Source organism: Melospiza georgiana, chromosome 9, assembly GCF_028018845.1.
Source record: "Melospiza georgiana isolate bMelGeo1 chromosome 9, bMelGeo1.pri, whole genome shotgun sequence".
In the NCBI taxonomy this organism is placed as follows: Eukaryota; Metazoa; Chordata; class Aves; order Passeriformes; family Passerellidae; genus Melospiza; species Melospiza georgiana.
In genome coordinates, this window is record NC_080438.1 from 22,012,130 (window position 1) to 22,038,569 (window position 26,440).

At 51.1% G+C, this 26,440-nt stretch overlaps 1 protein-coding gene across 3 annotated transcripts in view; it reads left to right on the forward strand.

Annotated features, from left to right (window-relative positions):
• RNF220 (ring finger protein 220) overlaps positions 1 to 26,440 on the forward strand; it is a 209,003-nt gene that overhangs the window by 113,002 nt on the left and 69,561 nt on the right. For all 3 annotated transcript variants that reach the window (XM_058030483.1, XM_058030484.1, XM_058030485.1), the window contains one exon: positions 14,074 to 14,203. In XM_058030483.1, coding sequence (XP_057886466.1) covers positions 14,074 to 14,203 — 130 coding nt within the window. The remainder of the gene's footprint in view (positions 1 to 14,073; positions 14,204 to 26,440) is intronic.

Consider the following 26,440-nt stretch of genomic DNA (forward strand, 5'->3'; position numbering starts at 1 on the left):
TTCTCTTGAGGAATAGATGAGACCACTTTAGCAGCAGAGCACTGTGCACAGTCCCATTGAGCTTAAAGGCTGAACAGAGAAGGAAACTAAAATATGGGATTCTGATTTTCTTTCTAGGAATGAGGGCTTAAAGCACAGGAAGATTAATGAGATCAAACAGGCAATCTCTGGTCCTGAGTTCCTGTGTCATGTCATGGCCACAAGGCCATACTCCCCTCTTTGCACCAGTTTTTTGGGAAAGAAGGGTAGTGCTGACCCACTTCCCAGTGGCCATTCTTGGTTACAGAGTGACACCCTCCTCACACACAAGGCACTAATCAAATATCTCTTAATTATTGTTTTGGCAGATGCTGAGGGGCGTCTGAGTGCCGCCTTGAGGTACACCCCCAAAAAAAGCATCTCTCTGATCAGGTCTAATAAAATCCAAAATAAAACTCTATGGGTTGAGAGCCAGCTCCTTCTTTAAGCTGGAGAGACAGCATCCAGCAAGGAAAATCCAGCAGTTCGAGGCCAGCACCAGGTCAGCCTGCCAAGAGCCCAACCAAAATTGCTTCTCCCCTTGAAGGTCTGGTGGCAGTTTTTCTTTTGCAAGATCTGCCAGTTGGAGCAAGACAGAAATGTGGTTTTGGGGAGGATTTTGAGGCAGTGCCTGCTTCTTGGTTCTGCCAGCACAAGAGAGCAGAAGGGAGAGGGAAGGAGTGGGGGAGCTCAGGAGAAACACAGAGAAAGCTGCTTGGCTTCAGGCAGAGATGGGGATGGAGAGTTTGGGAAGTGAGGCATCACCTCTGCCTGCAGCTCAGCACCCACAGGAGCACAGGGCTCATGGGGCAGGTGTTGGTACAGCACAGATACTCAGACCTGGTGTGAATTTCCCCCTCTGAGAGGAGCCATGCAAGCAGGAAAGGGGACTTCCCTGCCAATCCCACTGCACCCAGACTACTCCTTGCCTTGCAGCCCATAGCATCCTCTGGCTGTGTGGCTCCCTTGGTAGCCATGTGGCTGGCTCACTGCTGACACACTCCCCTCTAATGCCTCCAAGGGGGCTGTTACCATTTATTGGGTTAGCATATAGTTTTCTGCTGCCATTTCGGCTTTACTGTGGGGATAATGCACAATGTGTAGTTAAAAAGTAGAGCAGAGATTGCTTTCAAGCCAAATGTGGTGGTTTTGGGTATCAGCTGGGACTGCATTGGAGTGGGGGATGCAGTGGAGGAGAGGAGGGGTGAGGCTCAGGGCAAAGGGGAGACAGTCCTGGTCCTGGTAGCCTCCAGGAGAGTAAGTGACCGCTACAGTGACTGCCCGTCTTGGGAGGGAACAGCGAGGGTCTGAGCAGGTCAGGACTCAGAAAGAACAAGAAACCTGCACTTTCAATACCTTTTCCATGCTCTTCCACATCCCCTCAATCTAGCAAAGACATCTTTTCGTGCATCAGCCAAGGCAGCCTGGGGTATGGGGATGATTTTGTCCCTGTGCCCAAAAGCTGTGCCTGTGCAGGTCAGGACTGCGTGTGAAACACCAGGACTCAGCAGCAGATTAAGAGGCTGAAGCATCAGGATGCGTCCCCACTTTGTGCTGAGCATCTCTCTCTGGGGAGGGAAGGCTCTTAGGGCAGATTTCACCTTGTGCTGAGGGGTCAGCAAAAGACTCCCATGCCACTTAAATCCCACTTAAGTACTTTGCACTGGGGTGAAATTAACTCTCTCCACAGAATAAGCCGTCAAGAAAAACTGATCTAAAAATCTACGCTGAGCCACAACCGAGGCACGCTTCTATTAGCAGGTAAAAAAATATTTCCCATCCTTAGAGTTAAATGAGCCAATAGTTCAATCACAGAGCGAAAAGCAGCAATAGAGACAGGGATGCTGAGTGCCTCAGGTATTGGGAATCTATGCTAGGAATCACAATAAGGAGGACTCGCCTGTGTTCTCTGTGTTTAGCAGCAGTGCTATTCAACAACCTATTTGCAAATGCCATCTTCCAAAGTCCTTTTCTCCCCCCTTGTTAAAGTTGCAGCGATAATAGGGCAATTACAGTGCAATAAGCTAAACGCAATCCATTAGTGGCATCACAGCCATTTTTAGATCTTGGGAAAAAAAATCAAAGCTGTTTAAGTTTTCTTATTATGCACATTAAAAGGCAGGCAGCAGGGTCTGATCAAAGACACCACCACCCCTGTGCTCCCCCCACCCACCTCCTGTCCCTGCGCCTTGCCCCCCCTCTGTTCATTAGTGGTCACAGCTGTGCAGTCGGCCAATTACTTGGGAATAATAAGTACATTTTGCAGTAAATTAAATATTAATTAGTCCTTGGCAGGTTGTTTTGGGGTTTTTTCTCTTCATTTCCCTCTCTCCACCTGAAAACAGTGGAAGGGATGTGACACTGCTATCGCCTGTGTCGGCATGTGGGTGAGAGTGAGGGCGGCTCTTCTCCATCCCTGGGCTCCTTCTCCTCCAAGCTGGCTTGCAGCAAAGCCTTTCCTGCTCTTCCTAGAGGGTTCACTGCTGCTGGACCAGGATTTGCAAACGCATCCTCAGCTTGGACAGCACCTTCTTCCAGCCTGGGCATATCCCATCTCTGCCTGGCTTCCCATCCTGCATGCTCCATTTGGGCACTTAACTCTCCAGGCAGAGCAGCATCCCTGATTGCTTGTGATGTGTGTGTGAGGCCTCATCCTGCCCTGCTCCTGCACAGGACCCCAGCCCAGACAGTGTGTGGTGTGCCAAGTGAAAAGGGAGAAGAGTAGTACCTGGCCAGAGGTTCAGAGGGCCCACCCAGGAGCTCTGGGGATAGAATGATCTAGTTTGGATTTCTCTAATCCCCTGGAAGTCAGACTGCCTTGAACAAGTGCAGACCCTGAGAAAAAAAGCCATGCAGACAGTAGTCAGGTGAAGCCCAGAGCAGATCCCAAGCATGGATCTGCTAGGACAAGCAATTCCTGAAAATGAGCCAGATGAGCTAATTTTGATGTTCTCAACATATAAGCATGTATTACAGTTTAAAGAATGAATGCAGTAGAAAGAAAAAATGGATGAAAAGAGCAGCTAAGCTTTGCATAGGAGGGATGAGAGCCTGACATGGAGGGAAGACCTGTCCTTGCTCTGGAACACCCCAGGAGCACTGCAGAGGCTGGCACAGGAATCCTCAGCAGTCAGGACAGGAGGGGCAGATGCTCTGGTGGCTCACCCATTCCCTGCTGGCATACTCCAGCTGGAGCTGCTGTCCCTGTCACCTGGCCTCTGCCTCCCTAAAGTGCAGCATCACTTCTGCTGCCTGTGGCCAGACAGGAGGCTGGAAACAAGGAGATGGAGTCTTAACACCCAGCTCACCACCCATCCTTCGTCCTTGCCACCAATGTCAGTGTGAGCAGAGAAGAGAGCATTTTGTGCTCCTTTTCCTTACAAATCCATTACCAAGAGTTTCTGGAGCAGAATGAGCTGTGCTAGCAAAGGCAGAGTAATCTGTGCCTGTTGGCAGATCCCAAGGTAAGAAGTTCCACTTGTTCAGCTCTTGGATTTACACTTTACTAAACAGCTCTGTGGGCTGCCTTGTGATGTACCGTGCACGACTTCGCCCCTTGGTGCTCTTGAGTGCAATTAAGTTGTGGGCTTTTTTAAAATGTAGGTTGACAATATGCAGGTTGGGTTTGTATTTTATTTACAGCTTTTACTTAGGGACCAATAAAACCCCAGCTGGCTAATGTGAGAGCTAAAACTTGCATCTCGCTCTTTGCCTTGGATGTCTTTTCTATGGTAAACTATTTATTTGTGTTTCATCTTGCACAAGCTCCTCTTTCCATGCTGAGAAGCCAAGAGCTCCAGGGGCTCTTTGAAGGCTATTTGCTATAGGATAGCAACTGGAATTCTCTTTAAACATCCGTGCCTGCTTTGTCCTATAACTGGCCTCTTGGTGTCAACATACAGTTTTGTGCGAGTTTCCTGTGCAAAGCTAACATTTGCACGTTCCCCTGGCAATTGTGCTTCCAGATCCCTCTTGTTCAAGCATATCCCATCATTTATTCTTGCAGGAATGAGCAGCAGTTACTCCACGTGCCAAATCAGAGGCAGCACCAAGGCCTCTTTAAAAAGGAAGATTTAGCTGGGCTGGGAATGACCACTGTGCTGCTCGAGTAGGAGGGACGTGCTGTGTGACCTATGTGTCCAGTCAAAATGGTTCACGTTTGGATTGCAAGTATGTGGTCCCCCTATCTCTGAGCTCCAGGCTTTCATCACACAATTAAAGTGCAACAAAATCTTCTTGCAAAATCCCAGTGCATTTCACTGTCAGGCCATCAGACATTTCCACCTATGAGCATCCCTCAGACACTGACCCTGGCACGCTGGCAGAACACACGCGGAGGATGAGATGGCACCAGGCTGGTGACACAAATCATGCTAAAAATGCCAAATAGCTGTGTTTACATGCATTCACAACCCAAGGGTCATGCTCTTGCCGTGAAAAGAGAGACGAACCCTGGTGAGATGGGAGTGATGCTCCCAAGGATGCCTCTGGGAGGGAAAGATCAAGAACTGTTGCTCATAATGGCACTGGCTGCTAAAACAGTCAAAATAATCAGGGGGTGGGGAGGATGCTGAGGGGACAGATGCAGCTGGGTGATGAGTGCCTGTCGTTTGCTGGTGCATCTTCCCAGTGGCACCCCAACATGCCCATTCTCCCTGGGGTGTCACAGGGCTTCAGTGTGCATACCCTGACATCCAGCCCCCCTTTAAACCCCAGCAGTGGTCGCTGTTACATGGATCAAAAAGGCCAGCACGAGCTCTATGAAGACACAGAAGGGAAAATATTTTCTTTCTCTCCAGTGTTATTTTTCATTCCTTCTCTTTCCCTTTCTGCCATCTCATGACTCTCTAAATTCATGGGAGCTCTTCCTCAAGGTGAAATGAAGGCTCCGGGCTGCATTTGGTAGTGCCGACAGCAGGGGATGAGGGTCAGGGAGGGTTAAGCAGGGAGGGGGCAGTGCAACAAGGCGGCCTGATCTAGTGATTAAACAAAGGGATTCAGCCAACATGTGTAAAATTAAGTGATCAAGAGTTGATTACAGAGTGCATTGATTGTGTACTGATGGATTAAACAGAGTCGTGCTCGGGATGCGATTTTCCGAGCCGGGCACGAAAAGCGCAGGCAATTGACGTGTTGGCCAGAAGGACCCGCTTCTCCCAATCCCTGGCTTTTATACATTCTCCGGATAAATCTGCAGAGAGGCCCGTGGAATTATAATCGATTATCCATTTCTCAAAGTCACTTAAGGGCCCTGAGCTACAAGCTAAAGTGCCGGTGCTGCGAAGAGGCATTGGGTATGCGCCGGCATGTGCAGGTGCTGGCGCGAGGGGAAAATGTGGCAATGACCCTGTGTGCTGCAAGCTGATGAATCTATTTTCTTGTAGGAAATAGTTTTGACAGTTCAATATCTGTGTTTTCGATATGTGCCCCACACATCCCCAAGGGAGGAGAGGAGAGGAGCTGGAATGTGGCAGGGAGGGAGGGGGTGGGAGGTAGGGAAAGGCTCTGCCACATCACCCCTTGGAATTATCAGTATATCACCAACTTCACAGACTGCCCTCCAAGTCAAGGGCATTGGAGCAGCATGGCTGCTTGCAAGTGTCTTCTGCAGGGCCGGGATGGGGCTGCTGCTCTTGGGGTACCTCCCTGGGCTGTGGGGGGACCCTTAACATGGCCCAGCCTACTGGCAGTGGGGTAGTTCCTAGGCTCTTGTTTCACTGCCAGTGGTGAAGGCAAAGGTTCATTTCCAGGCTGATCCTCTCTCAGGATGCAGTCAGGTCCTTTGCTGAGAACTCAAAGGAGGAGGCAGGTGGGGCTGAGACAGCTGAGCAGCTGCAGCCTGGTGCAGGATCATCCTGTGTGTTTTACAGGGAGCTGGATGTGATGGTGGAATGAAGCTGGGGTAGAAACCCCTGCAGGTCTTCCCCAGACCCAGTTGCAGGGCTGTTGCTCCCTCTCTCAGCTGTATCCCTGTTTCTGCTACAGATTAAGGAGTCAAGGCCCAAAACAGGCCCCAAATGTGTCCAGACCTCAGACCCCAGCTCTTGTACAGTCTCTCAGCCAGGTACAAGAATGTTTATGTGAAACTCCCACCTTTTCTAGTTCCCACTGCCATTATTTTTTGGCATTTAAAGAAGGTGCTTTGCTCCAGGTCTTTCCATCCCAAGACTTGATGCAGAGCATGGATAGTTAAGGCACACTTTGGCAATGAACCCAAAGAGTTCCTTCTCTCCACCCTCTCCCACCAAGCCACCAGAAACTCCAGGTTGGATAATTCATCCAACCAGCAACAAAAAGTAGCCCTTTTAAGAGCAAACAGGGCCCAAGGCACATTGGTGGATGTTGCCCAGCTGCCAGCCCTGGGTACACAGCCCCAGGCATTCCAGGTGTCTGAGGAGGAGGAGGAGGGATGGTGAAGAGGCAGAATCATCCCCCACACTCTGTCTGGCCATGGCACAGGACTGAGAGAGCCCTGGGGTCTTCTGCCTCGCTGCCATGTGCTGGGAAGTGTGCTCTGAACCAGTGCCTCATTTTGCAAGTCCCACAGAGGAAGGACTGGCCATGGGCCATGGAGTCTGCAGAGCTGCCAGCATGATCCCAGGGTCCCAGAGGCTCTGGGGAGTTTGTCCATAGCCTGGCCAGTGTTGGGTGCCTGGTATAAAAAGACCCATGGGATGGAGGGCAGCTCAAGGATGGGGGGAACGAGGTGCATCATGCCCCAGGAGATGCCCCAGGATGGAAGGCAGAGCTGTAGGATTCCCTCAGAGTGCTTCTGCCATGCCATGTTCACTGAAGTCAAGGACCTTGACTGAAGCTGGGGAGACCCAGCTGCTGCCAAGGACTTGTATGTTTGGGAGATGAACCAGTGGGTTGAAGGAAACTCCAGTTTCATTCCAGGAGCAGAAGATGGACAGCAGCAAGAAGATCCAACTCCGTGGTTGTGAGCTTTTCCCGACTCATACTGGCACCCATCAGAGAATCTGGAGCAGAGAAGGGATCATCTCTGTCCTTGGCTCCTGCTGACCTCATTTGGTCAATCTCCAACCTAGAGAGGGGCGTGGCTGGGCACTGTCGTGCTTCCTTGGGAGAAGCCTGTGTGGGCAGGCTGCCCAGCTGTGAGAGAGGAGGACAGGGGAGGAGGCAGTGCAACACCTTCCTTTGCTAGCTCTCAGCATTTCTCTGTTTTCACCTTGTGAAACCCAGGGAAGTGTTTCTGCTCAGTTCAGCATCCCCACATGGAGCAGCACCATCAGCCTGTCCCAATCCTCCTCTTCCTCTCTCCTTTCCAGGTCCCTGTCATGCTCTCCCTTTCCAGCTCTCCCGGCAGCCCGCGTCCCTCTCATCGGGGATTCATTGTCTTGTCAGCCTCTAGTTAGCCGGCATGCGTACGAATCATAAATTACCCCGCCCGGGCCTCTGCTATGCTTCAGCACAGACAAAAAAATTGCACTCCATCACCGTGTCTCCCGGCTTTTAGTGGTATTGATCAATGCTGCTCCCTTCCCGCCCCCCCCCTTTTCATTTTAACCGAGCCGGTTAAGTGCAGTATCTTATTTTGTGCTGGGACAAATGAAAAGAATATTAGCAAGGGCTGAAATATATCTCTTTTTTATCTCTCTGCTACTTTTTTATTGAATCTTTCTGAGTAGGTGGCTTTCCGCAGGATGACAGCCTCATGACAGGCTCCTCATTAGAGCTGAGACAGTAATTGTGATGCATTTCCCTGCGCGGCCTTTTCACTTCTCCCCCCCCCTCCTGCCTTCCCTCCTCTCTCCCTTTCCCCTGATTTGTAAAGTGATTGGATGTACAGACTCACTCCGTTTCTTAAATTATTGCCCAGCTCCATCCATCTTCACTGCCCCACACCGGGCAGCCATGATCTCCTCAGATGGAGAGCCAGGGTGGGATCACAAGGGGTTCCTCACCTCTCCTGCTGCCCAGCTGCCACTGGCCATGAGCAACACGGTGCTGGACCCAACGGGACCTGCAGCAGCCTCTGAAGGGCCCAGGGTGCTGTTCAAACATGCATTTTTACTGAGTGACCCATGGGACCAGCCTCAGCTGGGGTTAACTGCATGGCAGCAGCACTGCACCAGTTTACACCAGTCCTCTCCAGTATCCAGCTTGTCTGGACAGGCAGCTACAAGAACAACTCTTTCTTTGGAGGGAAATCAATATTTTAGCAAGCTTTTCTGCCTCAGATCTCTTTCTAGTTTTTACTCTCAAGAGAAGCAGGTGTATTTTCTAAGCTGCTTGGCAGCCTGGGCACCTTAGCAGGGAGCAGTGTCAGGGATCAGGCTCTTGGTGGGGATGCAGCAGTCTGAGTACAGGTCTTCTCTGTGACCCAGTTTGTTCATGGGGTTGCAGAGGTCCCCCTGTCTGTCTATGTCTCTATGTGTTTTATTCACCCTAGGTGTATAAAACCAGCTGTCCCTCATCCCTGTGCCTCTCTTTGCCAGATTCAAGGCAGGACTGGCTCTGTGATGTGCCAAGCACAATCCAAGTCCAGCTTCTGTTGGTGCTATGCAGTATCTTTGTGCTGTGAGTGATTCCTCAAAAATATTTTCTTATCTGAATAGCCATTTTGTCAGGCCTCTGCCACCTTCCTGCCTGCACAGACCTCCAAAGGGCATGTGATCCAAGGGAGCTCTGCCCAGTGCTGGGTGGTCTGGATGTGCTTGCTGCTCTGTGGGGTGTTTGCAGAGTTAAGTTGTGCTGTGGATGCAGTCATGGCCAGACACTGAACCCAGCCACAGCACTCAAACCTGGAGTCACCTCACTGCCTGTCACTGTCTCTGGCACCAGGATCTCCACTGCCCTGTGCAGAGCAGCTGCAGCAGGGGCCAGATCCAGGGCACCCATCCTGGGCAGCAAGTTGAGGTCTGCATCCCCAGCCAGCAGGAGCCTGAGGGATGGGAGGGCCCTCATAGAAGGAATGGGAGGTGCCCTGACCTCACCTGCAGGTTTTTGGGTGCCTATACTTTTTGGTACCAACCAGCAGGATCCAAGGCAGTGCCCAGCAGGCAGGATGTCACTCCATGGGGATAGCACTGGAACCAAACCAGTAAATAACAGGGAGATGGGAGAGCAATCATCAACATTATTCCTGCTCCCTCACTTTAATACCATATATTTTTTGCCTCTACTGTTCTTCTGGAGTGCTCTGCACTAACACATGAACCATCTCTGCCTTGAGCCACTGTTGTCATCTCCCCTCCTTGGCCGCCACTTACTACCAGGGCTCTGTGAGCCTCATCAGTTGTGGCGTGGGCTCACCAGGAGAAGAGTGAGTGTTTTGCTATTTCCAAGCTAATATGGGGCTTTCTTTGAATTATTGTTTTTTGAGCTGGAAGGAAAGGAGGCTTGTCACACAAGATACCTGCTATCAGTACACAAATAACAGCAAGCCCATCATCGAATGGAAAATAATCGCCGCGGAAAGCGAGTTGCAGAGCAGCCAGAGGGATTATTACAGGAGCTGGCAGTGGCAGTGCTGTCAAGCAGCCTGTGTCAGCACTTCCATTACCACCCACCTGGTTTAGCACAGCCCCCAAAGCAGGGCATGGGGCCACAGGGCCCCAGCGTGGGGTCATTTCTATTCAGAAGAGTTTCAGATCAACTGGCTTTGATTGGGTTTAAATGATGGAGTGTTTAGGAGGGAGAGAGCAGAAATGGGAAGGTGAGATGGAGGGAGGCATCTCAAAGAGGGGGGGTTTGGTACTCACAGAAGTGGAAAAGAGTTTGAGGTAGGAGAAATCAGGAGTTGGGACTGAAGAGCTGGTCCTCATGGGAGCAAGGTTCAGCTGTCACAAGGAGGGACAGCATGGGGAGCCACAGGTGGCACTGCCTGTGCCACCTTCGGCAGCAGTTCCTGGGGAGGCACCTGGCTGTGCATCAGTGCAGATGAGCAGTGCAGTTTTAGACTATTTATTTCATTCATTTGGCAACTTGCTGAGCTCCTGTGCAGAGGGAGCCCTCATGCCTTGTAAACTTTGCTCATTGAGTGATGGGAGCATTGTTTACTCTGCACTGTGTAGTGGTGAGGGGCTGTATGCACCCTGTGCTGTCAGCACTCTTGGTGGGCTGGTTTCCTCGGGTTTTTCACTTATATGCTCTCCAAAACTGTAGTTCACATTCTGCTTGTGAGGGAAAGTTCTGCCTTCCAAGTGACACACTCCCACCCTGCAGTGCTGTCAGGGCACAGGTGCAGGGCAGGAGCAGGGGTGACTTCATGGCTCCATGCCTACCTTGTGTCCCCTGAACCTGAGCCCAGCTCCCAGCCTGGAGCCCATTACGGGCTGCTTTGCAGTGAATCAGACCCTTCCCAAGGGAATTATCTTGGATCCATATCAGTGTCCCTGAATGAAGGATCCAGCCCTCTATCCCCAGTGGGATCAGGAGGGCTTGGTCCAGTCCCTACCTGGGCTGGGATCCATTTGCAGATGCCCTCCGAAAGAGCCTGTGGAGAAATTCCTCCACGCAGGGGTGCATCTGCGTATTGAGCACGGTGCTTTCAGAGCAGGAAATATTCGGTTTCAGCACTTGGAGTTAAACATTTCCGCGGAGCCCAGGAGACCGTGCAAACAGCGGGAGCACCAAAGCTCTGCCTTTTCATCTCTCTGGCACCGGCGAGCGGGGGGTCGGCAGCGAGGGAAGCGCGGCAGAGCTGCGGAGGGTAAACACTGGAGCCGAGCCTACCGAGTAACCAGAGAGTGAAGGGGAGAGAGAGGGGCAAAGAAAACAAAAACACAGCTGCCAAAAAACAAAAGCCTGAAAAGAGCCATTCAGAGTCTCCCAGGAGCGGGTTTGGCACAGGGCAGGGAGGGATAAGCAGGGAGCAGGCATAGGTCCCCCCCTCGCTCAGGGATATGGGCCCTTTGTTTTGCCCTGGGCAAATCAATGCCCTCTGCTCCATCCAGAGGGGTGAGCACTTACACCCCAGCACCATCCACCCACACACATGATGTAGCATCCTTTGTTTGCTCCTGGATATCAGGATGACTCTGCTCTGCAGAGGAGAGGTGGGCTGTATGCATCTCTCTCCACCCTGGTGTTCACAAACCAAGAGGCCTGAAAACTTGCCATGCCCATCCTGTCCCTCTCCTCACAACCCAGCATCCTCCACCATGGAGATGGTTACCACTGCCTGGAGCAGGTCACCACAGCGTGGGTGTGTGCCAGGCTCTGGGCATGCTGCAGATGTGGAAGCTGCTGATTTGGGGAGACACATTCCAGGAGAAGCCTCTGTGGCCCTGCAGGCCTGCAGTGGTGCCGCAGACCTGGGGAGGCTTGCGTAGGTGTCCTCCTGGCACGGGAGAGGATCCCTCCTTCCTGCCTGTCAGCTGCACTTAGCCCTGCTCCTGTGAAAGTGAGCTGCCAGCCCCCTGGGCCAGGAGCTGGGGCTGCTTCTGTCTCCTGCTTTGCAGTCTCTACATCAGGGACTTGGCTGTGTGTCCCGGTTCCTGTTCTCCTGCCCCTCTGGAAGCCCTTGTTTCAGTGCAAGCACCAGCCTCCCGCACTCACCGGAGCAAGGGGATCTTCCCTGGCTGTCATGGGGATGTGGAGTGACAGCTGTCACATCCTTCCTTGGCACAAATTCATCACCGTATCATTGGTGTAGCTGGTGGGTAAGGCCACTGCTGCTCATTTCTCCTGCTGGCCTGGGCTGGGGTTGGGAGCAGTCATGGAAGACAGCAAGGCTTCTTCTCATGGCCTGAGATCCCTCCTGGTTGCCCCAGCCATTGAAATCCAAAGTCGCCTCTGCTTAGGAACATGCACCCCGTGGAAGAGTACCAGCGAACAAGCAGGGTGTGAGGCCTTGGGTGTGCAGGGGGTTAAACATCCCAGCAGTCTGGAGTACCAGCTGGTCCCCAGCAGGGGACCCTGACTATGCACCCTGACCCAAGGCTGCCAATCCCAGTTCTGTGGTCCAGGACAGTCCATCACCTCCTGCAGCAAAGGAACATCTCTGGTTTCCCCGTGGAGCGGAGACACGGGGATGCCCAACCTCTGCTCCACTCTTTGGTGCTGCTGAGAGCATCCCAGCCCCAGCAGCCACAGCTGTGGTGGTGATGGGGGCTCGTGGGCCCCAGGGCAGTGGCCTGGGCCAGGAGTGGGGGTGCAGAGCAGCAGGGCGGAGGGCAGCCTGTTTACCCATCCATCTGCACACCCCACAGCGGGGATCCAGCAGGATTTCCCGTCCCTCAAAGGCTGCCTGTTTATTTTGGGAGGGAGACTCAGACAGCTCCATTGTTTTGCTGTGAAGTTGGGGTTATAAATAGCAGGTGGTCGGGGACGCTCCTGGGCTATTTTGGGCCCCCACTAGACAAAAGTGGAAAAGCTCCAAGAGGAAGATGGAATTACTGAAATGCCGACCTTTCCCGCAAGGGTCAGCAGGAGCTGGATGTTTGGGTTTGGGCTGGATTCTGGGCATTATTTAAACATGAGCGAAGGAGGAGAGAGGAGGATGTTCCAAGTTGCATGGGCTGCATGCTGCCAAAAACTGTGTGTCCTCCCAGGCAGAAGGGTGGTGGGAATGAGGGCCCAAGGCACCTGGGATCTGCCTGGGAGCCACTGGGGGTGGCCCAAGTCCAGAGGAGAGACCAGTCAGGTTTTCCTCCTGACAGCCCTGCTTCCATCAGGCCCTTACACTTTGTCCTGCTGAAGGGCAAAGAAAAGCCAAGGTGACTCTCAAACTTACTTCAGACCCTTTCTCTTGTTAAATGCTTGTGCCAGGCAGTTATACAGAGAGAAGCAGCGACCCAGTAAAGCTGCTCACGCCAATGTTTTATCCTTTGAGAAGGTCTATTCCTTTAATGGGGATTCATTTAACTGGGCTCCACCATCATTAGGAACCATAAAATGGCACCTTTTGGCTCCTGATTGGAAGGCCACATTGCACACAGCCCCCTCGTATCCAGCACCGGCTGCTTTATTGTGCATTACTGCCTCTCACTCGGATTTAACCAATTTGATCCATGTCTAATACATAAATAAATAATCCAGCAGGAGGGTTCATGCTGGATGACAAGAGGCAGCTATAAAGCACGTTCCTCCCTGCCAGAGCCATCTGAGCCAGGCTCCGCACGCCCTCTCATGAGCAGAGCTGCTAGTACAGCTGGGAGAGGGGGCCTGGGGACCTGAGGGCTTCCCTCTTTTATGGGAACTTCATTGTTTGCTTTAGAATTTTATTTTATGTTAAATAGACGCTGTATATTCCTTACAGAGGGGGCAATAAAGTTTCTGAGCTGGAAGAAATTGGCTTCAGATCAGGGAGTGAACCAGGGAGATGTGGCTGGGCAGGGAAGCAGAAGACAGGATTGAGAGTAAGGAGGGTGTGAGGAAATGTGCTGCTTGCAGATCTGCCCCAGAGGCTCAACCCAGCTAGGATTAGGGTACACAGGCAGCCCCAAATCTCACCCAGGGGTGATACAACCCCAGCGACCCAGAACTCTGGGGTCTGGAGCTGCTGGTGGTGCAGGGGGGACAAGGGGCCCAAGCCCAGCCCTGGGAAAGGGTGAGCAATCCTGGGTGAGCTCCCTAGTGCATCCACAGCCTCACATCATGGGTTTTCCTTTGCTGCCCAACATTGTGTGCCCATGGAGATTTACTCTGCCCTTCATAGGGAGGATCATCCTGACCCACCCAGCTTCAGGAGTGTCAAGGAGGATAAAGATGGTTCTTTATAATGAGTTAATAGGAACAGTGAGCAGTGTAGAGTCAACCATCTACTCCAGATCATATCACCTGAACCTCAAATGGGAAGCTGGGTGTGCACAGGGGCACTTCCAGAATGTGGGGCTGTTGCTGTCTCCCTGTAAGAGTGGAGGGCCCACAGCCAGGCTTGGGATGCTCTTGTGCCAGTTGCTGAGCCACTGCAGGAGAGAGCCAATCCCTGCCCCAGGCACTGTAGGATGGAGAGTGAATTAGGGCTATACCATGAGAAAATCCCTGGATTTCAGTCCTGTGCTAGGACAGGAACCAAAGCAGAGCATGGATGATGCTGATGGCAGCTGATCTGAGCTAAAGCTTTTCCCCTTCTTTTCCTTCTCACAGGCAAAAAGAAAGCAACTTTGTTTGACAGCCAGGCTCCAATCTGCCCCATCTGCCAGGTCCTTCTTCGCCCCGGGGAGTTGCAGGAGCACATGGAGCAGGAGCTGGAGAAGCTCACGCAGCTGAACATCAGGTAAGCAGCTCCCTGGGGTCCATCAGCATCCCTGGTGATCTGGCTGAGGCACCTGCATGGGGCAGAGAAGATGGTGGTGCCCGCAGCTACAAGATGTGGGGGATCTAGTGCTAGCCAATGGGGCAGAAACATTTCTCTGGGGTTCACTGCAATGGTAAAGGCAGGCAGAAATCCCTCCTGGAGGTCACAGACATCCCTTTCCCAGGGGACGTGTGTGTAGTGAGCAGCTCTCATTTTGCTGACACCCCCTGATGGAGCAGCCCTGCAGCATTGGTGCACACTGCTCCTCAGCTGCCTTCAGCTCCCTTCTGCTACCCTCAGTGCAAAAAAGTCACCTATTAAAAAAAAAAATTGCCTTTTAACTGCTAGCAGTTATTTAGGAAATGGCTGCAGCCAAGGGTTGGCAAATCCCTGGCCCTGCCTTAATAAAAGTCAGCAGCCTTGGGAAAGAGCGTGTTTATTTCAATTATTAATGAATTCTCCGGTCATTAAAAGGTGAGGAAAGGAATCAAACTGCCTACTCGAAGCAAAGTTACATCAGCAGGTGGTAGGAGAGGAGGGACAGCATGTGTGTCAGTGTGTGTGTGCCAGGGTGAGGGCTGCACATGGCTGTGCACAGTATGGAGGATGTAGAATCCATCCCTGCTTGGCTTGGATCTTCTTGGATTCAGTGATAGCCATTGCAGATGGAGGGAGCAGGAGGGAGCTTTAGTTAGAGAAGGAGACACCTCCCAGAATGGATCTGGGTTGAGATACCCCAAATTTGGCACCTGCACCCTCAGGCTGACACCCACATTCCCTGTGCATTGCACAGGAAGATAGGGAAGGGGGAAGCAGGGAACAGGCAGCCATTTATCCCCCGCGACACCCAGTCCCCTTGCAAGAGTAATTTATGGTGTAATTTGGGCCGCATCCAACTTAATAAAGGGCCACTGCAAATTAGTGAACAGGTTTAAATGAACAGAAGCAATTAGTGCTCGGAGGAGCCCATCAAAGAAGTTGGGCCAATATCAGAGTGAAACTGAAACTGCAAGCCAGGAGCAGAGGCTGGCTGGCGCGAAGTGGTGATGGGAAGGTGGCGTTTAATGGGAAAGGAAAGGAAACCCTAAATCATAAAGCGTGACAAGGGCCATTGTGGGCCAGCTGACAAATGAAAAAGAATGGCATTATTCCTTTAAATAACAGCAGCAGTTAGAGAGGAGACAGCTCTCCCTGGCTTGCCCTCGCTTCCTTGGCCTGCTCCGCTCAGCCACGCAGGCGGCAAGGAAGAATCAGAGGTCTTTATTAATTATTAAATAATGACTCGCTCCGTAGTGTGATAGATAACGTTCAATCTAGGCGATGGATTCAGGCCATGGAGGCTAATCTGTAACACAGCAGCTCCCCATAGGGATGGGCCCTCCCAGTCCTGGAGGAAACTGAGGCAGGGACCAGGGCAGCAGCAGGCAGGGAGGGCAGGAATCGGAGGCGGGAATCGTGGGCAGGATTTGCAGTGGGGTGTGATGGGGTTGAGTCCCCTGCACTGCCCAGCCCCAGCAGGCAGCTCGCTACAACTCACTACAGTGGGTTGCCTCGTTTCCCATTCCCCCACCTTTCCTGCCTGGAGAAGCCAGGAGCAAGAACACATCAACAAGAGAAGAGAGAAACTAATAATGATCTCAAATAACCCAATAAACATAAAAATAAAATGTAGGCCTATAAACGCGACGGGCACTGGCAGCCCTGGCCGCTCCCTGCCAATATCGACTTGTTACCGAAATGGCCCAGCAGCTGTTACTTATCAGTCTGATGGGGAGAAGCAAACCAGGGGGCTACTTTCCAAGGGCTTTTTTCTTTTTTCTAATTTAAAGAGGATGCAGCCAATCATGGCTTGTGATGTTAAGTTTTAATAAACCTTAATGATTTGCAACAAAATCGTAGATTTCCTGTGCTTGGGGAAGCCTTGCAGCACTGGAGACTTGGTGGGCACTGGATCAACTCCAGAAAAGGGATTTCTCCAGGAGCTTCTGGGGGCTGAGATACAAGGAAGCTGCAGGCACCACCTGGATGATGCTACCCATGTCCCAGATCACCACAAGCAACTCACCCACTCCAATGAACCCCTTTCTCATCTGATAGGAATGGGGTTTGCTATCCCCCAGAGACAGGGACAGTGCTTTTTCCCTCCAAGGGCAGTACTGGTGTGACCATCCTGGCCTCAGGACAGGGACATCTCAAGGTCAACCCAGCTTGAGCATCTTGCAGCAAGGCAGGAGGAGCCATGCTGGCAACAGGGCAGCACCCACCCATGCCTCAGCAGTCCTGTGCATGTACCAGGGACTAAACCCAGCTGTTGGACCAGTGATGGACATCACTCAGGAGGATCCAACCCTGCTGCAGAGTCCAGCTTTCCCTTGAAAAAGCTACCTTGGGTGGGAATGAGGCACCTGGGTTTCTAGCTCTGCTGCTTTCTTGGTGTGTCCAGTCTCCCACAGCATAGGGAGAGACCTGCTTGTGCTCACCCCACAGCTCCTCCACGCTGTGTGGGTCCAACCGAGCCTTGTGCTCAGCTCCATGCAGCCAAGCAGGGCTCTCTGAATGCAAATTTCATTTCTGAGCCACTGGCGCTGTTTCAAGAGCCGGCAGCCTCCGAGCCCTTTTTGGTGTTACATATGTAACAGCCTCATTGAACTTGACATGTCAAATTCAGGCCATTTGTGCAAAATCTCCCTTTAATAATACCGTTTCATTTCGCTCAAATGAGACTTGAATGCATGTAAAATGGAAAAGGATATTTAAGCGCTAACATTAGGCAGATGTCTTGCCAGAGGCCGATTGAATATATGAGATTTTGAAGTGCTTAACACGTTTTCGGTGCTCCCTCTTAGAATATGTCACCTGGCTTTCTTTTTTCTCCCCCTCTTTCCCTCCCCACCTGCCCCCCCTTTAAGTGAAGGGTATAAATTGAAAGAAAACAAAACTACAAGCCTTGGTTTTATGGGGTTTAACTCTTGCCAGGCAAGACTGTTGGTATTCCTCCTCCAAAGAGAAATTGCCTTGGAGCTCACCTTTGCAGAGCACAGGCTCAAAGCAGCAGGGAGTGGGAGGCAGGTGAGGGGAGGCCCCGTGATGCAGGGCAGAAGGGATGCTTTCCTTGCCCTGCCTGTGCAGTCAGAGAGCAAAAGGTGCCCATCTGAGCAGCTAAGTGCCCCCCAAGGCAAAAATAAGAAATAATAACAGCGACCCTTTGTATGTGTCTGTGCCCTGTGCCTCAGCCAGGCTGGTCGACACAGAATACATGAATATTCCTGGTTTGTGTGCATGAAGCTGATCTGGATGTGAGTCTCCTATCCTCACTCAATATATATTCACTTGTTTTACACCTCAGCCGTGTTAAAGGCAAAGCACACTGAAATGTGAGACTCTTTCTGGAGCTGTCAGTGGCCCCAGCTCCAAGCTTCAGCCGCTGCTCTGGCAGCATTTCCCCAGCCTAGAACTACCTAGGCAGTGCAGGTGGGCACTCTAGAGCATTCTAGAGCAGCACCCAGGGGTGTCCCTCAGGACACACACACACACACACACCCCCGTGTGCATTGCTGTGTGCCACCCTGCAGGTAAATACTGTGAGCAGAGGTGGCAGTGGGCAGCAGCACCCTTCATCCCTGCCTGCTTTCCCCAGGCAGTGACCTCAGAGCACTGCTGATGGAGGGGAGGCTGGGTGGAGAAAGGCAGGTTTGGGGCTCTGGTTTGAGTTCAGGGTGGGGGAAAAGATGAATTTGAGGGTAGAAGTAAAGGAGGAAGTAAGAGCTGTAGAGCCAGCCTCAGCTGATGCTCCACAATGATTCTTTCTAGAGTTTGGGGAAGAGACATTTATTGGCCATTTAAAAAACCTTAGGAAGTCGCATTACAAATATTACAGTTGCTGAGTTCAGCAGTTTGAAGGTTGGGAATGTGCCTTTGGATGCAGTGGTGTTAATAGCATAACAATCTGTTCTTGAATATGCAATGCTCCTTTAAAAAAATATTTGGTGGGGGGTGTTTTATTTCACTGTGTGACAGCTGACAGATTCTCCCCTGCATTAGCAGCAGCAAGTCTATGCTTCAGAGCTGGGATTTCACCTCCCCAAAAATGGATGAGGTGTATCAGTATAGCTGGGGAGTGATCCAGAGGGTGGAGCAGTGAGGGTGATGATGTTCTCAAAGTGCCCCATGGCTGTGCAAACTCTTCCCTCATTCACTTTTCTTTCTTTTTTCCTTTGCAATCAGTACTGATTATTGTGAGCATGTTTGTATTACAAAGTGCCCACCTGTTGCCTGCTCCCAGCCCAGGCCATCAGCTCTCATTGCTCCTTGCCATTCTGCTGGGGGCGTGGGGACACATCCCTGCACATCCAGCATCTCAGGAGCTACTGATTTCCCCTAATGACCTTTCTGTGTGTCCAGGAATAATTCCTCTTCTGCTTCTGTGATTACGAAGCATTTCCCGGAGCACAGAGGGCAGCGGGGTCTCGCACCTTGGTGCAGATGCAAAGTGCTGCAGGCTGTTTTCTGTGACCTCAAAGGTGCTGTCACAAAGAACCAAATAGTGTCAGGCAAAGGAGGGCAGAGTAAGATGTAGTGGGAATGCCTGTGTCAAAGAGGGTGAAGTGCCCAGATGGGGGATTTAGCTTGACTTTTGGAGCCAGCTTTGATTCATGTCAGAGGAAAAGAACCAACCCCAGGACTATGGTGATCCAGCTCCTGTAGCAGCATTCAGTGCACCTCTGCCCAGGCTTAAATCTTCCTTTGGGTTCCATCTGAAGCTTCCTCTCCCTTGTTTGCACACATGCTCTGTTCCTCTCACTGTTCTTAATCCACTCTTTTTTTGCAGCTGAGGTAGAAGCAGAAAGTGCTTCCTCGGTCCCTGGCACTGCACAGAGCATCCTCACCCTGCTGGGAGGAGCTTCAGCTCCTGGTTTCTTTATGCAGAGAGGCACAGTAGTGACTCTTCTCAGGGGACAGAGGCAGCTCTGGGTCCAGTGGGATAAGAAATGAGGAGGAAACTGGCAAGATAGCTGAAACACAAAGGCTGTGGGGCCTTGAGAAATATACTGGTCACAAGGCAAGTTGACTGTTCTTGAGAGATGTATCCAGACCTATGGAAATGCGTCCTGCTTTTCACGTCTTTCACAGGTTGCTTTCCCAGTGTTTCATGGTCTTTCTGATTGAAGTCATCCCATGCTAGCCCCTCAGACTCTGCACTGGAGACTCCTGCTAATGGACAGGTTCGCAAGCACATCATCCCTGCGTGCCCAAATGACAGAGGCTTGATCTGTTGCTCCTGGTCACAATAAGGACCCAGAGCAGGTTATGAGATGTGTCTCACACCCCTCTCCTGCCCAGGGAACCCTCTGTTCAAATACAGCTGCTCCTTTCCTTGCACTGCCCCAGAGCAGTGTTCCTTTCATTTCTGTGGGCTCTGCCAAGCGCTGTGCTGTCCCTAAGGACCTTTGGAGGACCTTCCCCGGGCCAGCGTGGGCGGGTGGCTGCTGGGGAAGGGCGAGTGGCCGTGCTGCCAGGCCCTGCAGGATAAATAGGGTGTGTAAAACACGAATTAGCTCTGTTGTCATGTGTCACATCAGGGTCATGGCTCTCGCCTCAGGTCTCCTTGATTTATGCCTGGGGACTTTAACTTGATGACCAGCTACTTCCCCAGACTTCTTGTGCAGCAGATGCTGCAGGTCCCCCAGCCTCTGAATGAGAGAGGTTAGAAATGGTTTGGAGTGAAGGGTTTTTTCCAATGCTCTGTTGGAATACATGATTCCCTTCCTTGCACGCAGTGGACACCTGCGGGCTCTGCAGAGAGAGGAAGGAGCCCTGACCAACAAGTGAGATTGCAAGCAGGCATTGCAACCTCCTGCTCCTCAACTTACCCCATCTCTTTCTTCCTTCTTTTTCCCTCTTCTTTTTCCACCTTCTTCTTTTCTTCTCTTCCCTTTCTCCCCCTCTTCTTCCCCCTCCCTCCATCTCTCCCCACCCCCCGGTATCAAGGCGACATCTCCAAGCCAAGTACTTTTAATTTCGCCCGTGGCCCTTGCTGACACGGTGGATATGCACAGCAAGTTAAATTCCCGCCTGATCAATAAAGCAGAAGCAGTGTGTCCGACTGGTCGATATTTTTTTATCTGTCTTCAGCCCAGTCCTGCTGATGACAGCCCCCTGCGCTTCAGCAAAGGCACTCAAGGGCATCGGGCTTTGGCAACACAGCTCTTTTTTTTTTATTATTTAAATTTTTAAAAAACCCAGATGCCTAGAGAAAAAAAAAAAAAGTTCATGGAGTTTGGCCTTTGCTTAATAACGTTTTATGATTTATCTTAATTTTTAATTGAAAAAAATTTGCGAATTAATTGATTTCTGGGACTTGCCAATTAACATTGTAATTGGGTGCATGATAAATTTCAAGGGAGCATCATTTTTCTCCCTCTCCCCCTTGTCACGGAGAAGGGGAACTGCGAGGGCAGCTGCTTCCTATCCATACGACCCCCGTTCTTTCCCGAGGTGCTGCTGCCCTCCTCCCCCCTTGCTAGTGTATCTTAAAGAAGGAACAAGAAAGCTAATAAAGTCGTGTTATTAGAGTCTCGCCAGAGGTGACCCCTCAAGGCATAAATCCAGCCCGGGGAGCTGCTGGGGACAGGTGCTATTAAGTGCCTGAGTGTGCCTTGCAGGTGGGACTGGGCACCTCTCCTGCAGCCCCCTCTCCCTGGCTGTGCGCTCCCAGGGCTCCCAGCGCCTTCCCAAAGGGCTCTGGTTTCCCCCGAGGTGTTCAGTCAGGCAGTCCATTGTGTGTGATGTCTCCTCAGTGCTCCTCCTGGGTGTGAGACCTCCACGATTGCTCTGCAGCCACTGTTCACCAGCAAAACCAGGCTGTAGGGACAGGCTGGTGTTTGGGAGCTGCTCCAGGGACACAGAACGGGTTTTCCCATCCTGTTCTGCCCTGATTCCCTGGGGGAGAGAGAGTCCTGCCCCACAGCAGCAGTGGGACATCCCATGCCACCAACAGCAGAGGTGTTCAGCACAGAACCTCAGCCCTCAGTCAGGGGGGTCCAGCTTCATTTTCCATTTTTTACAGATGCATCTCCAACTAGGTGGTATCACCTGAAGCTTTCTCCAGCAGTTTGACTCCTGCCCAATTTAAATTAGACTTGCCTGAAGTGTCAGCTTCTTGGTGATCCCCAAGCAGGGTCAGGACCACCTGCCACCACAAGGCAGCTAACAGGGTCACATCCATGTATGTGATGTGTGGAGAAGTTGGTGAGCTGGCTGCTACCAAAATGAGGAGTGAGGACACAGTGCGGGGCAGTGAGAATGAGGTGTCCTGGGGCACTGAGACAGAGAGTGAAACAACCAAGTAAATTGAAGCATGCTTAGTCTCTAGTGCTTCTCCCACCCACTCCCCATGCTGGTATGGATCACCTCACCACAGTCACCTCAGGTGTCCCATGCATCCTCCAAACCCCAGTGGGCTTGGATGGTGCTCCACTGTGCCATCCTGGTGCTCCTGCTGCACCCCAGTCTGGGCAGGGAGTGAAGGATGCCAGACCAGGTGGAGGGTCCCAGTTCCCTGGCAAAGCCACAGCTCTTCCCACCAGCCAGGACATCAGAAAGGCCAGGAGCAGCCCAGCTCCAGGTCTGCCAGTGTTGGTGGCGGGGAAACATGCGGGAATGGAGAGAAATTTATGAGGAGAGGAGTCTGTTTATTATCTAGCCAATGTGGTGCTGCTGATACCATGGATTTATCCTCTTTCATTCCTGCTCTGATTTGTGTCCCTGCCCCTCACTGTGGCAGATTAATCATGGACAGAGAGGGAAGAGAGACCCTCCAGCTTCCTCCTGAGCATTTTGAGGGTGGCAATGACAGCAGCCTGGACCCTTCACCCACAGCTTTTCCTAGGAGAGAGCCCAAGCCAAGCAGCTGCCTGCCCTGCTTAGAGATGCCCTGTTCCTCTCCTCCATGGCAGACCCCAGGGCAGGCAGAGGCTGCTGTCCATAATCCATAGGTGGGAAGCATTTCTCATGGGTAAGAGCTTCCAGGGTAGCACACCAAGTGAAAAAAAGTATGGGTCATGTTTTCCCTTGCTCATGCACTGCCCCAAAAGGGCTACGAACACTCCTTAAATTGCCTTCAGACCTGTGGTACCTGCAGTCCATTCCCTGACTCCTGGATATGAATTTGAAGGCTGAGGTTTGAAACTCTGGAGGGCAAAGCCTTCCTCTGAGAGCTGCTGGCTCTCAGGGCAGCAGGAGGCTGGGAAGGGGTGTGTGGAAACCCAAGGGTGAGAAATAAATCTCCGGTCAGTTATTTGCCCTGGGGCGATGCACGTCTTCTGCAGAGCCTCTTCTGAACTGCCACATGAGCTGGGAATAATTAAACAGTCATTACAGCCATGGTAGCAAAGAGCCCCCCAAATCAATCTAATGCATGACCTTTCCCTCCAATTTTCCTTTTTATTTTTCCAGCCACCTCCTTTTCAAATAGTGGGAGAGAAATGAAACTACCCCCTCAGCCACGGTCTCCTGTTTGGCCCTGCACACATGGACCATCACCCAGAAATCTGTTATCCACTCTGATGGGGACATGGGGTACCAGAGGTTGATAAAGGAAAATCCAGCAGGGCAGAAAGAGTTGGGGATGTGAATAGGACAGAGCAAATAGGGGATTTCAGCATGGTCAGGTCATGCCACAGTGTTTTATGATTCTGCTGCATTTCATCTCTTTGGGGGAGGTGGGTGACTGCCCTGTGGGTCAGATTTGTCACAACTGACTGTGTTGGTCACTGAGGTCTCACAAATACTGACAGGGAGAGCATGTGGGAAGCACGTCTGGCACTACAGGAGCAGAACATTTCTAGCCCTGACTGCAGTCTCTTTGGCAATTTATTTGCATCACTCAGCCCCTTTTCCTGTCATGGGTGCAGGTGCCACTGGGGGAGCCACAGCAGGGTAAAAACCCCAGTGTGCTTCCTGTGATGGCACAGACCTCACCTGGCCATGCTGAGGGCTGTCACCTGCAGCTAGGTGTAAAATCAAACTCCCATTTCCTTATTTAAGCATCAAGTGACACTTCCACTTATTTAAACTGGCATTCACAAAAATCCAATTCCCTCTCTATCCAGCAACTGCTCCATTACACCTGGAGTTCCATCCACGGCTCTGCCAGAGGCTTTCTCTGCTGCTGGGGCTCCCATCCCGAGGCTGCATGTTCAAGCCACGAATCCTACAGCTAAAAATAAATTGTTTCCAGTTGTTTTTTGGTTGGTGGTTTGTTTTGGTTTGTTTTTTGTTTTTTTTTTTTGGTTGGTTGTTTGGTTGGCTTTTGGGGTTTTTTTAGTGAAATACATCCATTGTCAGCAGCCTGTAGAAATCTTTTGGTTTAGCAGGATCTCATGTGGGAGCTGCACAGGCTGATGCCTGTCAAACAGGGGAAGGGGTTTTGTGGAAGAGTGGCAGAGCTGGAAGGCTCCAGCTGCATGGCAGCAGCTCTCTTACCTGCTCCTTCAGGGATAAGCAGGAGCAACTGCAGCTGCCCCAGCTCAGAGAACTTCACCTTCAGCTAATGACCTGATTTTTCCCTGTGGGAAGAAGCAGCAGTTTCCATTCATGAGGGTGATAAGGGACCATTCCATGCGTGTTGCCTTTTTATTTCCCATGGCAAGCACACCCCAAAAGGCAGGACCATAACAAAGTAAATAGGCTTGGAAGTAATTTTGTGTAACAGCAACCATGGCAGGGGTAGAGGAAACCCCAAGACTGTGGATAAGGAGGGCACATACTTGGCTTGCTGAGCTGCCCTTTGGGAAATCATGACAGAAGCATTGGGCCTGAACAGCCCCTTGGAGCTCACTCAGGGACACGCCAGGGGATTCCCAGCTGCACCTGGGGATGCTCCTAACCAAATGTGTGTGCCTAGCATTAAAGGACATCTGCGTGTCTCTGGTGTAGCCTGAGTTCTGCTTTCACTGTGAAGAGCCTTGCTAAGAGGAAAGGCTCCTCTTAAAGCTGATGGTCCCTAATCTAAAGGAACAGTGTGTCCTGGAGCACGGAGGCTGCCAAAATCGTTGGGTCTTCCCAGGTTGTTCCTTGCTCTTCTTTGGTACTTTGAGGGGGGTGCCTAAAAGGTAAAGAAGTTGTTTTGCTGTAATGAACTAGATAAACAATTCCCCAAATAGATTAAAACTAACTGTAACTTAGAAAAGCGGGTAGTAATTATATTTTATTAGCTAGCAAAACACCATTTTTTTATTTCGTAAGATAATTCTGTGTAAATCACCTTAATTAGAAGTGTCAGATGAGCCCGTGAATATCGTACTTAGTAACTAATTTCCTATGTACAGGTTATAATTTAAAACACATGGATCACTCGCTGAGTGGAAATATGCTAGCCATGAAATAATGTGGGGAGTGTTGGGGTTATTACTATGTAAATGTGTAATCATTTCAGACCACTGCAGCCTGGCTGGGTGATTAAAGAGAATCCCAAGGTCTCCAAAGATTGTGCTGTCTGCAAGGGCCTAGAGCAAAAAAACTTTAAAAGGCACCGAAAAGTGTTTGAACTTTAAAGGTCTTGATTTCCCTTTTACCATTTTTAATTTGTCTGCAGTGTTTATGGAGGGGAAGGTTTCTCTTTGCTGACAGCCTTTCGATCCTGAGCCAGCTGCCAGCATTCTTAAGAGGTGCAGGGGGCTGCAGCCCTTGGAATTCAGGGGGCTCTTTAGTGGGATCGGGAAAAACACACTTAAATTGCAGGGTCTGGGTGCTTGGATGACCTGAGATTATGCCTATTCCTAACCCATCTCTATTAAATTAGGTCATGCATGATATTAAAACAACAAATTTCAAACTCTTATTAGTGATAGAGTAGAGCTACATTGCAAAAAAGGCGGTGAGTATTAATCCTCCAGATGAAGAATAAAATAAAGTCTGCCAAGTTATCTAAACCACTCCCCTTCCTTATCGGTCCCAACAGCAGAGGCTTGATCTTTTGGCTGACCAGAGAGACTCTCATTCTGAAAACTTCAGTTTCCTGGCCCTAACACCATTTCTAGGAGGAATTAATTATATTCTTCCTCTTTCCCTTGAAAACGAATAATTTTAAACACCTCTAACAAGAAAAGGGAGGAAACGGGTTTGTTTTTTTAACAAGGCGTTTGGATTATAAAAGGAAAAAAAAAAAGTTGTTTCACACTTCATGTGATTGAGAAATTCAGGGTAGAAATTCAGAGGGGATGGAAATCTTTCCCATCGTGCTTGTTCTTGCACAGGCTTGAGGAGGTGCCAGGGCTGTGTCTCAGTGGGCAGCAGGAACTATTTCACCTCTGTGACACCTCCTGAGGGTAGAGAGCAGAGCTGGGGGACAGGACACAGGGGGCATCCTGTACCCTTGGTGAGCATCCCACAGCACATTCCCTCAGGGAAGTGGGGCTGTGTGAGAGGCGACGCCCCAGCCCATCCATCCGTGGTCCCCAGGAACCATAGCTGGGAGCGGAGCTGTGGCACTGGGAGTGACCTGATGGCAGTGGATAACTGAGTGTTTCCACCATTTCAGGGCAGGGGGCAAAAGGCAGTGGCGCTGGGAGAGGAGGGGGGCCATAGCCCCAGGAGAAAACACCTTCCTCCATCCCTGCTCATTTCATAACACCCAGCCATCTGCCAAATCAAGGCAGATTAAAGCCAGCCAAATTCAATTTTTCCCTGCTGGCACTGCAGCTCGGCATCTGGGGCTAAAGTGTCCCCGACAAAGCGAACATGACAGGCACATTGCTTTTTTGTCACATCTAGTACCGTGTTGATCTTCTAAAAGTCTCATAAAAATTTATTGATGTCTCCCATATTGCTGTGATTGAGAAGAAAGGAGCGCGGGTGTGCGGAGCCGGGCGCGCGCGCGCGGGCGAGCGTGTGTGCGTGTGTATATTAATGTTTCTGAAGTAGATCTGATTTGATATGTCTTGTTCTATTGTCAGCATCTGTTTAGCGAGGCTTTTTAATACTTTCTGGCTGCCGATCACTCATCCTTAGCCTGGGATGCAGGCTTGCATACAAATTTTGTTATTAAACACAATTCCATTCCCCCCCTTTCCCCAGCCCCCGCCTCCCCCCACTGCCCTCCCCCCTCCACCCACCCACCCATCCATCATCTCCCCGGGGCTATGGGGAGCTGGGAGCCAGCCACCCCACCAGCGTGTGCTTACAAGCACAGGCACTGGGCTTGGCAACATATTTCAA